The 15,640-nt window shown below is 36.5% G+C and overlaps 1 protein-coding gene across 1 annotated transcript; it reads left to right on the top strand.

Annotated features, from left to right (window-relative positions):
* The first annotated feature begins 224 nt into the window (after positions 1-224).
* Positions 225-15,640, top strand: LOC128547243 (uncharacterized). Its single transcript, XM_053519319.1, has 7 exons — positions 225-389; positions 2,881-3,791; positions 5,209-5,407; positions 7,014-7,211; positions 10,699-10,811; positions 12,178-12,241; positions 15,344-15,640. The coding sequence occupies exons 2-7, from the start codon at positions 2,943-2,945 to the stop codon at positions 15,547-15,549; spliced, it is 1,629 nt and encodes a 542-aa protein (XP_053375294.1). The 5' UTR covers positions 225-389; positions 2,881-2,942; the 3' UTR covers positions 15,550-15,640.

Raw genomic sequence — 15,640 nt, 5'->3', positions numbered from 1 at the left:
ACAGACAGGGACTAGGCACGTAGCTGCCCCTCTCCCTCCCCATACAAATACCTAAAGTTGTGACAGTGGGTGGGTGGGGTAAATTTTCCTTAAAAAATATAGTTCTACTCAAGTTCTATGAAAAATAATTATATGACAATGACTTGTGTCCGGTAAGGTACGGGATATTTTACTTGTCATTATAATTTTTTAAAAATATGTGTTCACCGCCTGGTAACAAATCACAACATCCGGTCCAAATTCTTCATTTATAAGCAAACAATTTTTGCATCCTCCTGACTGTCTGCTATCACATTTCTTTGCAGGGGACGTCTACAAATAAAAAAGCTTATCAGTATTACGTTTTCAATACATAATTGCAGAGCTGACATAAATGGTAGACGTCTCCAGTAAGTGTAAACTTTCCTTATTCAGGTTGAACACCACTAAATCCGGCCATCCTTCAACTTAATAATGGATACTGCTGTTTCTACATTTTCTAGAATATCAGATTTTCAGAGATTTTTATTTCCATTAAAAGTTGTATACAGGGTTTGAATTTAAGCTCGCATACCGTCAAATGCGAGTAGCATTTTGAAAAATGCGAGTGACTTTTGCCCAAACTCTGCAAAATCTGTTAGAAATTACGACGGTTTTAATTTCTTACTTTCACTTTCAATCAGCTGTTAATACGCATTTAATGATGATGTTTCACACAGTACTCACCGATTGATTACATTTTTTCATAGTGTTAGCCCAAATAATTAATAGAACATTTTGGGACATTGTGATAACTTTTGACTGTTGCTGTCTCCATCACGTCCAAACTTAATTATTCTGCATATTTCTGTTAGGAAATCCCCAGTGAAATCCATTGGGAACCTTTTCTGGTACATGTAAAAAGTATTTATAATGATTACATCTCCGATAATGAATTTATATGTTGACATGAAAGCATAAACTTGCCTCGCTGACATTTTATGAAGGTGTATTTTGTGCTGCAATTTGGTGTCATTGGTGGTCTGCTGTTTGTTGAAACCAGTGTCAGGGCACCTGTCACATCATATTTTCAAAGATTTAAGTCTCTTATTTAAAATTATTCATTAAATTCAATCCATTTGAAGTTTCTACATGAATATTAATGTTCAACTTTAATTTATTAAAGCAAGTCTCACCAGTATATTATTATGACTTTTTGGGATTTTTTAATGTCTTCATTTCCCTAACAGTAAAATGCAGATACAGGTAAGGCTTAAAGGGAGGACAACTATAAAATATATTGGACTGTTTGCAGATTTTGATTATGCAACATGGTATTACTAACTGCCTGTAATCGGTTATGCGCATGCACAATATTTGATTGAAAAACAGTGTTTTGTACTACACACGCTCACAGGTAGTGTTATGGAGGACAGAGCCTTGTTTCTGCCCAAAACAGCTGAACAAAATTGCGGCTTAAGCTGATAAATTGCCAGTTGAAATTTTTTGTACTCGCAAAAAACTGTTGAATTTTAACCGTGGTATAATATGATATCCCATGCTGCTTTTCTTACAGGAAAACATGGTCTAGACTAATACATTAATGTTTGTTTCCACATAAATAATAGTTGGTCTTTCTAGTATTTTCAGTAATGGTGGCATATTAATATATAATTCACTCTTTATATGAAAGTTAGAAAGAAAGGCTAATCTTTCAAAATTTATCGTAATTATATGTTCGTAATACTTATTTTTCAATTGTGTCGTAGGACCAGATTGAAATGAAATCTGTTGACAGCAAATTTCTTTTCTAATCTAAAATTAGAAACTATTTATTAGGGAGCTTGAAGAGCAGGCTCTTTGCTCAAGAAGCAGCCCTTACCTAGCGGCGAGGAGGTAGTTTTTTCCGCAGCAAATACAGAACGAAGAATAGTGAGAGCTATTCTTCTCACTAAGGCATCAGTGTCAAACCTTGACTTAAATTTTGCGTGTATGTACATATCTGATTCTCAGTGAACATTGCATGTATTGGATTTAAGCTTTTAACCCTTACCATGCTAAATTTCTATTATGGACTGGTCCATCTTCTAATTTGGGCAGTACCATTTATCATTTGAAGGGGTGTTTACTAAAAATTTACTGACTGAATAGCGAACAGTGCAGACCATGATCAGACTGCACGGATGTGCAGGCTGATCTTGGTCTGCACTGGTCGCAAAGGCAGAATCATCTGCCGCCAGCAGGCTAAGGGTCAAGAAGGCTTCCTAGTCATCTGACCTACTGAAATAACCAAAATTAGAATACACTTGGTTGAATTTAATTCATAAATTGATCACTAGAAATTCTGCAATTTATGATACAAAGCCTGCCTCCATGGCAGGGTATATTATTATATAAGTACGTTAGGTACAGTGTTCCAACTTTACACGATGACTTAGCACTACTTGAGGATGATCCCTGTTGTTTTGGGGATAAGTAGGTGAAAGATCAAGGTCACAGTAACCATGGGACTGAAAGTGGTTTTCAGATTGTAAGTCTTAAAGTAACTATAATAGCTATGGCTTTTTAACTTTTCACAATGACTGAGTACCCCTGGAAGAAGAACCCTAATGATTTTGGGGTCAGTAGCTCAAATGTCAAGTTCACAGATACCTGACTTATTTTTTTTTTTTTGTGTGTGTGTTTCTGTGCTCAAATTCAGAAAGTATAATAGCTACGGCTTTTAAACTTTGCACAATAATTAAGGACCACCGGAATAAGACCCCTATTGATTTTGCATTCAGTGATTCCCAGGTCAAGATCACAGGGATACTGTCCTGTTCTGCTTGCAAATTGGTGTAGTGTGACCTGTTATGTGAAGCAGTTGTTTATTCTAGTTCAGTAACGTGTTTCTTATTGAATATGTATTCTTATTATTTTCAGAACGTAACCCAAACACATCAGATGGCTTAAAGAAACACTGGTAACTAGAAGTTAGTGTCAGGATGCGTTGTGTTCCTCGCAGAGTTCGTCAACAACGGGTGATCTTTCTGTTGCTGGTATTTCTTTTCGGAGTTTACCTAGCTTACAGGCAGCTTCAGGACAGTGAACCCTCGACAACTGGGATCCGTCCAGATGGTCAAGTAGTGGAACAGTTACAGCAAAAGTTGAGAGAAAAAGTTAGCGGAAATCTCAATCCGCCAAAGAAACCTGTTTTGCCGGTTGTTCATTTAGATGAAAACCTTAAAAATCCCGAAGCTTTTCCTGCGTTAGCACCAGTGTTTCCTGTAGGCAGGGCACTTGAAAATGATGACGATTATGTCACGGATGACGAGAGACTGGCCAGACTAAAACTGTTACTTTTATCGTTATCCCCATCAAACTGGAAGACCACACTAGATCCAGATGAAATGATATTATTGACTAAATCCGAGTTGTTGGATTTAGGTATAGAAAGTAAACTTACATGTAGAGAAATTGACAGTATGAAATCAAGTTATGGGAGGCATCAAGGGTTCTATGGTAAAAAGATTATAGACTATGTTCAGAGAAATTACGCGTCGGATTATGTTCTGAAAAGTGTAGGTAGGGACCAGCAGCTAAAGATAGAATGTATGAAAATGGATTATAGGGAAGACAGGTGTCACCTTATGGGTAATTATAGGCTTGTTAAGGAACTTGTGTTGTTTAATGTCTTAGACCATCCCTCAATAATAAAAATGGAAGGCTTTTGTCTGCGGGGAGAAACCATTGATCCAAGGGTGAGGATGAAGGGAGCAATCATTGTTACAGAGGCCGGGAAACAGATGCAGCAGGACCTGTACCAGCTGTTACCATGGGCAACTAAAGTAGAGGTACATTTAGAATTGTTTTTTTTCTACCAACATTTAAAAAAGAGAATTGAAGTTCTTCCTGAATGATAAGTATACTAGATTTTCTGTTTATTAATTGTTATACTAACTTTAATTATGGTTGCTTCATTTGAATTGAAAAGATGCAGATAAATCAAGTATTATTTCTTGCATCATTGCAGGATATTGATCTTACTTCTAGTACCGTATATATTCCCAGATTGATGCCTTGCCCTTAATAAATGCCCCACCCATGTGCTTTTTAGCTCGACTATTTGAAGAATAGGTAGAGCTGTTAGACTCACCCGTGCATCCGTGCTGGCATCCCAGTTTTGCATGTAAGCTGGTATTTCAGTAACTACTTAATGTGAATGGATTGAAACTTCACACACTTATTTGCTGTGATAATCTTACTTACATTGCACAGGTTCCATATTACTCTTTTTTTCTGCTTTAGAAAATTATGCCCCTTTTTCAACTTGGTTAAGTTTTTATATGCAAGCTGGTATCTCAGTAACCACTAATGAGAATGGATTGAAACTTCTCACACTGGTTCACTCTCATAATTTGACATGCATTGTACAGGTTCTGTGACCCTGTGCTTCATATTTACAAAATTATGCCCTTTTTTCCACTTTTATATTCTTTCAATTGACAAGGCTGTTGAATAGTCAAGTGTTGCTGTCCTCTGACAGCTCTTGTTTTAAATTGATATAGGTCTCAAGTGAATATCAGCACTAAAACATGATAAAACTGTTAACATTCATTCATTAGAGGGTGGATTTATGCTCTGTATATGCCAAAAAAACGTAAACAACATTAACAAAAAAATTAAGGTCCTTAATAAAGGCCCCACTTTTGGGAAATGAAATGTACCCAGGGGTATTAATAAGGGAATATAAGGAATATACCGTATAACGGGTTATTTTTACTGCTGTAAAAGTTTATGGATTTGGGGTAAAAATACATGATTTGATTTTATACGATTTTACAATTTACGAAATCACAAGGTCTGCTGGTTTACTTGACTTTACATGGCGAATTTATACGAGCCCAATATTTACGAATCTGATTTGGTTGTAAAAAATAGTAAAAGTTAGCAGCAGATAAAAAATACCCATTATACGGTAATTTTACTGTAGAATTAGATAAGCACTTCAAGTGACAATTTTCAGAGCATTTTATGAACATAAATTGAAAAAAAAGACAGTTTTTTGGGTGATAATGAAACTATAATTTCCTTAAATAAGGATAGGTTTGAATTTTTGTCCTCCTTGATAAAAAAGGAGGATTTTGCCTGTACATAGTCCATACTATGCATATTGAAATTTATCTCACAATTTTTCTAAACTTCTTAAATGTTGTGTATATGAAAAACAGGCTTGCTGTAATGTTTTCTCTGTTACCGTGGTTACTTCAGCTTGGTATCCAGCTCATGAAACTACTCCTGTACCTAGACACTAGTCCTATAGGATCACTAGGCTTCGAAAAGCTTCAGATGAATGACTTTGTTATGCTCAACTCGGACATCAAACTTGTGGATCTGGATAACTTGATGATAGGAGAGAGCCGCTGCATCCATGATGAAGACTGTAAGATAGAGAATGTCCCTAGAAAAGGTCAGTGCAAAAAGGAGGATTTATTAACCTTTTGCCTGCTAAATTTCTAAAATGGACTGGTCCATTCAGGGCAGTACCATTTATTATTTGAAGGGGTTTTCACTGAAAATTTACTGACTGAATAGCAAACTGCAGATCATGGTCAGACTCACTGCACGGATGTTCAAGCTGATCATGGTCTGCACTGGTCGCAAAGGCAGAATGACATGCTGCCAGCAGGCCAAAGGTTAATTACAAAAAAATTAATTCATTTCTTCATGTTACTCTTTTATCTGCGTACCTTTGGAAAAAAATTTATTTTTAGCTCGACTATTCGAAGAATAAGTAGAGCTATCCTACTCACCACGGCGTCGGCTTCACACCTTGGTTAAGTTTTTCGTACCAGTCCACATTTTGACAAAGTCTTTTGAGATAAAGCTTTGAAACTTTCAACACTTGTTTACCATCACCATGGCCAGTTATAGGCAAGAGCACATAACTCCATCAAGGATTTTGGCTGAATTATGGCCCCTTTTGACTTAGAAATCATGGTTAAGATTTGTACCAGTTTTGAAAAAGTCTTTTAAGATAAAGCTTTGAAACTTTCAACACTTGTTTACCATCACCATGGCAGTTATAGGCAAGAGTACATAACTTCGTCAAGGATTTTGGCTGAATTGTGGCCCCTTTCGACTTAGAAATCTTGGTTAAGTTTTTCGTACCTGTTCGTATTTTGACAAAGTCTTTTGAGATAAAGCTTTGAAACATTCAGCACTTGTTTACCATCACCATATCCAGTTATAGGCAAGAGTACATAACTCCATCAAGGATTTTGTCTGAATTATAGCCCCTTTTGACTTAGAAATCTTGGTTAAGTTTTCTGTACCAGTTCATATTTTTTGTAAAGTGTTTGACATATGGCTTTGAAACTTTTATCACTTGTTTAGTATAATAGTCTCTATCTGTAGGAAAGAGTACATAACTTTGTCATCTATTTTGGCTGAATTATGGCCCTTTTTGGACTTTGAAATTGGTTCTGTTTTCATACAAGTCCATGTTTTGACATATGGCTTTTAAACTTTGAACACTTGTTTATCATTATGATTTCCATTTGTAGGCAAGAGTACATAACTATTTTGACCGAATTTGACTTTGAAATTGGTTCATACATTGCCATTTAGTGCAAGACTTACGAAATCAAAGAAATACAGGAACATTGTTTGTCTAATCTATTTATTTCTTTTGTCTGAATATCTGTGGAAATATTTTGACCCCATTCTTCAATCAGTTCTACGAATAGTCGAGGGCGCTGTCATCAGACAGCTCTTGTTGGATATTTTTTTAGGAGTTTAATTACTGGTACCATAATACTCATATTTCTGTTTCTCTACAGTTTAATTGCCCCCTTTGTGATAAAAAAATCCCCTTCTTATGAAATAAGTAGTGTACACAGCATCAGCATGTAACATGATGGCCTGGCCTTCAGTTGTTATCAGGCAGTTGTGATGGCAGCTAAGTGTGATGGTGACTGTACTTTCAGAAAGAGAAATGTATGCTGATGGGTGACATTAAATTATACTAATGTTGTAGCTAAAAAAGATCAAACATAAATGTTTTTCTTTTTCAGAAATCCGATGTGTAGAGAAGATGTGTAAAGGTCGCAACATGTGGAAGAACTTGTTTTTGTTACAACAGTCAGTGTTGTCACTGCTGTTGAAATACTCTCCTCTAGGGGAGGAATCTTCACAGTTGCTGGAAAGTGTACAGGAACTGAGGCTGACTCCAAAGGAAGTGTTAAAATGGTTTGAGAAGAAACAAGTTGGGGGTATGTAGACTTCAATTCTGCTTTAACTCGCTTTAAATAGAAATGTTACATTCTTTATTCATAGATAAACCATGTTTATAACACTATCTGTGTCTCTTGTAACTCTTCTATTGTCATGTTGGGATTTCTATATTTACAGCATAGTCATTGTTGGAGCAATAAATTATACAATTTTCATCATCGGTGTACTCGTCTTGCCATTGGAAACTACATAAATATAATTTGAAACTGAACGTATCCAGTCATTTTCATTTACCTGTGAAATGTCATTTTTAACATATTAGAATTAAGTAGTCATACTGCTATATGTGTATTTAAAATTAAACTGTACTTGCTTCTTTAACACAGAGCAGTTATTTGCTTTATGAAATTTTTGACCAATATTACACAGTTTCTTCAGTGCTGAACTGTGACCAGGGAATGAGACTTGTATATGAGAGGCCTCTGCTATCAAATCTTCAGTGCTGAACTGTGATTATCATGTGACCAGGGAATGAGACTTGTATATGAGAGGCCTCTGCTGTTAAATTTTCAGTGCTGAACTGTGACCAGGGAATGAGACTTGTATATGAGAGGCCTCTGCTATCAAATTTTCAGTGCTGAACTGTGATTATCATTTGACCAGGGAATCAGACTTGTATGTAGGGTAGAGACCACCAGTTGTTTTCCCATAGACTTACATTATAACATTATGGCGTGTACGGCCTTCCATACATCGAAACATGTATATCTAACTACATATTTTTCAAGAACTATCTTAGTTCTACCAAAATATCAGACAAAAAACATATGAATAGTGATACTTTATTTAAGTAATTTTTGTGTGAATGAGATGACCCCCTGTTTACATTGTTGGCATGGCGTGAGAAATTCGTTTGATAAAACTTTTTTCAATACACATAAAATGTAGCAAATTTTGTCAAAATGTATAATAAAATACTGTAAATGCAGTGAAAAAATAATCACTTCCTGGGTTTGTTTACATGACTGACCAATTAGAATGCACAGACATTACCTTATTCCCAGGTATACACTTACCTCAATCCCAGTAAGTTCCCTGACTTTTTTAGCTCGACTTTTCAAAGAAAAAGTAGAGCTATTGTACTCGCCCCGGCGTCGGTGTCAGCGTCGGCATCGCTGTTGGTTAAAGTTTTTGATCAAGTTACTATCAAAGCTATTGACTTGAAACTTGAAATACTTATTTACCATCAAAGTCTACACCAGGAGAAACAATCCCCATCACTCTGATTTGAATTTTGACAGAGTTATGACCCTTTTTAACTTAGAATTTTTTGTTAAAATTTTTGATAAAAGTCAAATATCTCTGTTACTATTAAAGCTTTTGACTTGAAACTCAAAATAGTTATTGAATATCAAAATCTACACCAGGAGACACAATTCCCGTATTTCTGATTTGAATTTTGACAGAATTATGCCCCTTTTTGTCGAGCCCGCTTGCGGAAGCGAAGACATAGTTGTCCAAATGGCTGTTCGGTGTATGTGCGTGTGTGCGTGCGTCAGTGCGTGTGTCCATCCGGATTTGTTTGTCCGGACCATAACTTTGACATGCATGGAGCAATCTTGTCTATATTTGGCATGAATGTTAACCTCAGTGAGATGGAGTGTCATGCGCAAACCCCAGGTTCCTATCTCAAAGTTCAAGGTCACACTTAGAGGTCAAAGGTCAAATTCAATAATGACTTTGTCCGGAGCATTGCTTCTTCATGCATGGAGGGATTTTGATGAAACTTGGCACAATTGTTCACCGTTATGAGACTGTGTGTGCATCCGTGCGTGCATCCCTTCCGGATTTGTTTGTCCGGAATATAACTTTGACATGCATGAAGCAATCTTGTTTATATTTGGCTTGAATGTTAACCTCAGTGAGACGGAGTGTATGCGCAAACCCCAGGTTCCTATCTCAAAGGTCAAGGTCACACTTAGAGGTCAAAGGTCAAATTCAATAACGACTTTGTCCGGAGCATTGCTTCTTCATGCATGGAGGGATTTTGATGAAACTTGGCACAATTGTTCACCATTATGAGACAGAGTGTCTTGCGCAAGAATCAGGTCCCAAGGTCTAAGGTCAAGGTCACACTTAGAGGTCAAAGGATACAAGAATGACAACTTTGTCCAGAGCATTTCTTCTTCATGCATGGAGGGATTTTGATGTTACTTGGCATAAATGTTCACCACCATGAGACGGAGTGTCTTGCGCAAGAACCAGGTCCTTAGTTCTAAGGTCAAGGTCACACTTAGAGGTCAAAGGTCAGATACATGAATGACTTTATCCGGAGCATTTCTTTTTCATGCATAGAGGGATTTTGATGTAACTTGGCACAATTTTTCACCATTATGAGACAGAGTGTTGTGCGCAAGAACCTAGAATTACTTCCCTTTGTTGTTACTATAAATAGTTTATATTGTAACATTTTTAATACTGGTCATAGGGAAAAATCAGGACCACTTTTCTGTAGTACAACATGCATGTTACATCCAATTTTGAGGGGTATTTTGACCTATCTCTGCTGGTAAGGATTTTTGTGTAGACTCATATTTTTTTTTTTTTTTAAGATTTACTTCCCTTTGTTGTTACTACAAATAACTTATATTGTAACTTTTTGCAATCTTTTTTTTATTTGGCATAAATGTTTGCCTCAATGCGACAGAGTGTCGTGTGCAGTTCCCAGTCCTTTTGACAGCTGACAGGCTCGACATGTTGCCCCTGGGCATCTAGTTAACTTAGAATTTTTGGTTAAAGTTTTTGATAAAGTCAAATATCTCCGTTACTGTCAAAGCTTTTGACTTGAAACTTAAAATACTTGTTTACCATCAAAGTCTACACCAGGAGAAACAATCTGCATAACTCTGATTGAATTTTAACAGAATTATGTCCCTTTTTAACTTAGAATTTTTTGTTAAAATTTTTGATAAAGTCAAATATCTCTGTTACTATTAAAGCTTTTGACTTGAAACTCAAAATAGTTATTTACTATCAAAGTCTACACCAAGAGACACAATTCTCGTAACTCTGATGAATTTTGACAGAGTTATGTCCCTTTTTAACTTGTTTTTTTTTTTCTGGCAAAGCTCTAATTCAGAGTCAAGCCTTGAGAAAAGTCGAGCGCGCTGTCTTACAGACAGCTCTTGTTGAATTGGTGGTCTCTGACCCATATATGAGAGGCCTCTGCTATCAAACCTTCAGTGCTGAACTGTGATTATCATGTGACCAGGGAATGAGACTTATATATGGGAGGCCTATGCTGTCAAATTTTCAGTGCTGAACTGTGATTGTCATGTGGACAGGGAATGAGACTTGTATATGGGAGGCCTATGCTGTCAAATTTTCAATGCTGAATAAAACAGTGTGATATCTTAGCAGGGTCACAAGGTAAATTATGGCTCTCAGTCAAAGAAACAAACACATATCTAATCATCCACAGAATTGAATTAAGTTATTGAATTATTTTATATGATTTATTTTTAGCGGGTCAAGCTCAGGAGTTTGAGAGACAGAAGAATGTACAGAAGGAAATAGACAGAGAAAATAAAGAGAGACAGCCAGACACTCACATCAACCAGAATCCCAATCAGGTACAGGTAAGCATGGCTTTTCCAAAGTTTTCTCTTAGTTTTTGACCATTTAACAGATGGCAAAGGAAATAGAACAGTGTTACACAAAACGTACTTGAGAACCAATAGGGGCTGCTATGGATTCGAAATCTTGCTTGGGGTGTAGGCATCTGACTTATGAAAATTGGTAGTTCTACTCAGGTGCCCGGGGTTTACACCTAAAATAATGTCTGTAGGGGCAACTAGGGTTACCCTCCACATTCGAAAAATTGGGAAGTGGTCATATGACTTAACTGAGTGACAGCATAACTTGAAATGCAAACTGTTCCTGTGATTGGTAGACAGATCATAGCCTCTTTTGGGTCAAAGTTCAAGTCATTGAAAGCTTTTTTTTTGTCATAACATGAAGGACCAAGGTCACAGTGGCCTTGATGCAAAAAACAGTCTCCTATAACTAACTAAAGAAGGCTTTGATCTACAATAGTCAGACTTCATTAGATGATATCCTGCGGTCAGAGGATGATGACCCCATTCAATTTTCGGGACATTATGTCAAAGGTCAAAGTCCACAAAAGAGGTAAGGTCTCAAACTTGAGGAGCTCTTATCAAAGATTTACAAAACTTGATCATAATATTCTTGGTCATAATATCTTAGACAAGTTCAATAATCAGCTGGGTCCTAAAACCCTCTATGAAGTTGTGGCCGGTGAATTACTAAAATTGCGAAAATTGACAGTGTCTGCTCTCTTACTTAAATAGTTCTTATCTAACATCCACCAGACTTGGTCGCTATGTGTATAGACTTGTCTCAGATGGCTTTAGTAACAAACGATATACAGTTGGAACTTCATTCACTTGAACTCAACGGGACCAGCAAAAGTTGTGCTAGTTATCGGTAGTTAGAGCCATTAAATAAAATGCTCTATGTAGGGATTTTGCCAGGACCTGATGATGAGTTTGAATGAAGGGTGGTGTTCGAATTATCCGAGGTCGAGCGAAAGAAGTAGTCACATTCATTCTTAACCCTTACCCTGCTAAATTGCTATAATGAACTTGTCCATCTTTCAATTTGGACAGTACCTTTAACTGTTAAAAGGGGTGATTACCAAAAAGATACTGACTGAATGGCAAACAGTGCTGGTCATGATCTGACTGCATGGATGTGCTGGCTGATCATGATTTACACCGGTCGCAAAGGCAGAATCAATGGTGTCCAGCATGGTAAGGGTTAAGTTATGATCCTTGGATTATTTAAAGCACAAATTCAACATTGTCTACTTACTTAGGCAGTTCTTATCAGATGGTCAATAAAAATAAGCAGAAGTGTCCTTTTCACCTTATTTTTGATTGTTTTTTTCTGCATAAACTCATCTAACAATTCACTATTATCCAGGAAATGGATTCCAACACTGGCAACAAGAATGGGTACATCAGACAAAGCAATTCCAACTTTCCAGGTAGGTACAGTAATAGCATGTATGAAACATGTGGGGACTTACACAAGTAATCTATTCGTAAACAAAAGTGTATCAGGTCTATACTTGTCACTGTAATCGCCCAATCTGTAAAGTCCATGATTATCAAATCTTATACATTTATTAACCTTTCTAAAACAGTTCTGGCTTTTCGGACAATTTTTCTAAAGGAGTTTAAGCCCAAAATAGCTGTATATTTGAAAATGTGTTTGTGATTGGATGGCTTTTTGGGTGCTGTGGTTTTGGGTTGGTTTTGTTCATTTGTTAGTACCTGTCTGATTCTAAAATAATTTTACACAAATGTTTCTTAGTGAAAACAGATGGCCGCCAAAGGGCATGTCACTCAAAATAACATATCCTAAACCATTGGTCTGACTTTGAAATAATTTCACAGAAACCTGTTGTGGATGACCATCAATCAAGAGTGTTTATAATATTCTGATTTGGCGTATAAACATGGCTGCCAGTCTTCGAAAATCATCATTTGAAACACAGGTCTGATTTGAAAATAATTTCACGTAAATGTTCCTTTGTTACCCCTCTGCTGTCATCTTAATTGGTCAAAAAAACGCATGGCGGCCAGTGGCTGAGGTACCTTTACCTGCATGTATATAGTAGAAACTTTAAACAGAAACTACCTGTCTGACTTTGAAATGTTTCTTCCTAAAAACTGATAGCTGCCAGAGGGCATGGTCATTCAGAAATTTCAAAATAACATTTCCCAAACCATTAATGTTGGTCTTACTCAGCCAGTCTTCTTTTCTCTTAAAATGCAGGCCTGATTTTTAGATAATTTCACAGATATGTTCTTTGGTTGACTGTCTGCTAAAGATGTTAAAAGCCATTTTGATAGGTCAAATAAAAAAAAGCATGGCTGCACGGGGCAAGTCTAGTTTTCTCTATATGTCTTTATGGAAAGCATTGAAAATCTTCTCGTAATCTGCAGGCAAGAATTTATAGGAAGTTGACAGAAATGTTTCTTCTTATACCTGTTTGAGGTCTGAAATTCGTGTGAGTGATATAGGGTCACCATGGCCCCCTTGTATTATCAAAATGTTTTTCATATTAATCATCAAAAATTGCCTACATGTATGTTTATATTATGGTTTAAAAGAACGCTATAGAACAACTTGAGCCATCTTAAAAACAAGTGTATTTGCTGTTTTCTCACCCTAAAAAAGTGTCGGCACCTAAACATTTAAAACCCCAGAAATTGAGAGATTTTATTTTTAAAAAAAATTTCCCAGTGGTTGTATCTCTTTTGGCTTTTGCAGTAATGAATATTAAGCTGTGTATAAATGTATGAATTACGAAATTAATTTGAATTTGCTCAGTCTGTACTTTTATTTAGTAAAAAAAAATCTCCCTGTCCACCCACCAGTAAAATCCGAGGGTAGAAATGCAGCAAATATACTTGATTTGCAAAGATGGCCTTTTTTCTTTTTTTTTTAAATGTGGGTCTTTTGCACTAGATATACTTGCACCAGAAATAAGATAATCAGACCTTTTTTCACCTGCTTATTTTAGTTAAAGGCTAGATTAAGTCCTAGTTTATTTGTTGGTACCAATAAGAGTGAAGCTTCATTTCGAGAACATTTCCCCTAAAATGAAACAAGTTTAAAGGTAAAGGGACACAACTTATTTCCTGTTGTTTTTTAAATGGTAGTTTTAAGCAAAATGATTTTATCTTTTTAAATTTGCTCTATTTTTTGTGGCATCTCTTACAAAAGCTTATAGAAACTATAGATTTATACAGATTGAATACAAAGATCAGATATCAATGAAGCAACCTAAAGTAGGTTTCCAGCTTAAAATACATTGGTGAACTGAAATGTTTAGCCATTGGCTTTAAACTATGGACACATACACTTTTATACACTGAAAGTAGAGAGATATATATGTATTGTATGTTGTATTTATTGGTCACCCAGGTTCACATCTTTCCTCACAATATTTAATTTTTCACCCTTTGTACTTAATAAATGATTGGAAGTTTTAGCCAACTGTCAACATCTGTTCTCTGTCACACTTCTGATATATTACGGTAAGGATTATGATAGATGCAAGGGGCCTCCGTGGCCGAGTGGTTAAGGTCGCTGACTTCAAATCATCAGATTGCTCCTCATCGATGTGGGCTCGAGCCTCACATGGAGCGTTGAATTCTTCATGTGAGGAAGCTATCCAGCTGGCTTACGGAAGGTCGGTGGTTCTACCCAGGTGCCCGCTCATGATGAAATAATGCAGAGGGGCACCTGGGGTCTTCCTCCACCATCAAAGCTGGAAAGTCGCCATATGACCTAAAATTGTGTCGGTTCGACGTTAAACCCAACAAAATAAATAAATAAAGACCTAATGCAAGCACCAGTAATGTAGATACAAAATTCTATAGCCATTTAATGACAATACATTATCTTTTTTTACAGTTACTGTTTTGATATGTTAAATTTCTCAAGTCCTAATTCTGAAAATGTTCATCTTGTGAATAACTTTATTGAAATGTTTAGGAAACTCCTGTATTATAGGTATTATCGTTGTCAGGGAACATTTTACCATAGTATTGTACATCTGCACCAATCTTCTTACTCTTAGGGGTTTAGAGGTTGGAGTATATTTTTGTTGCTTTTTGCAGTAAATATTTTGTGTTTCTAACTTTTTAATACATATTGACTTTGCATGAAGTTCTTCCATGAGTACTCATACTTACAGAGTTATCCTGTTTAACCTTTAGCCTGCTGGCGGCAAGTGTTTCTGCTTTTGCAACCAGTGCAGACCAAGATCAGCCTGCACATCCGTGCAGTCTGATCATGGTCTGCACTGTTCGCTATTCAGTCTGTAAATTTTCAGTGAACAAACCCTTCAGGTAATAAGTGGAACTTCCCAAATTGAATGATGGGCCAGTCCATTATAGAAATTTAGCAGGGTAAAGGTTAAAGATAGATGTAAACTTCAGCTTGCATAATAGTTATAGTTGGTGTTTTCTTTATTTCAGGGTATTGTTTGAATATATACATGTATATCATGTTGATAAGATTTGTTATTGTCTAGAATTGAGATAAATGTTTGCCATGTCTTATAATGAAATAGGCCGCTTTGACTACTCGTGTGGAAATTCTCGTGTATCGTGGGGATGTGTGCTTACTGTGAAAAGCTTGGATGAGGCAAAGTCACTGTGTGACAGTGATGCGGCTTGTGCATCATTCATCATATTCTCATCCCATCCAGAATCAGATGGTATACCTGATGTAGTTAACCAAAACAGTTATTGTTGTATTTCTTACTTGAACGCATGACAATTTCACCTTTCATTTTTTCTGCTCACCTGAGCACGCTGTTGCTAAATGGTGACATGTTGTGATCAGACCTTGTCCTGAGTCCATCTGC

Source organism: Mercenaria mercenaria, chromosome 12 (genome assembly GCF_021730395.1).
Source record: "Mercenaria mercenaria strain notata chromosome 12, MADL_Memer_1, whole genome shotgun sequence".
Classification (NCBI taxonomy): domain Eukaryota; kingdom Metazoa; phylum Mollusca; class Bivalvia; order Venerida; family Veneridae; genus Mercenaria; species Mercenaria mercenaria.
This window is presented reverse-complemented; position numbering and strand designations above follow the sequence as displayed.

Excerpts from the sequence above, each read along its gene's own strand:
- LOC128547243 (XM_053519319.1), top strand. The coding sequence starts at position 2,943 with ATGCGTTGTGTTCCTCGCAGAGTTCGTCAACAACGGGTGATCTTTCTG. Across the intron at positions 5,408-7,013 it reads AGAGAATGTCCCTAGAAAAG|AAATCCGATGTGTAGAGAAG; the intron begins GTCAGTGCAAAA and ends TTTCTTTTTCAG. Across the intron at positions 10,812-12,177 it reads AGAATCCCAATCAGGTACAG|GAAATGGATTCCAACACTGG; the intron begins GTAAGCATGGCT and ends ACTATTATCCAG.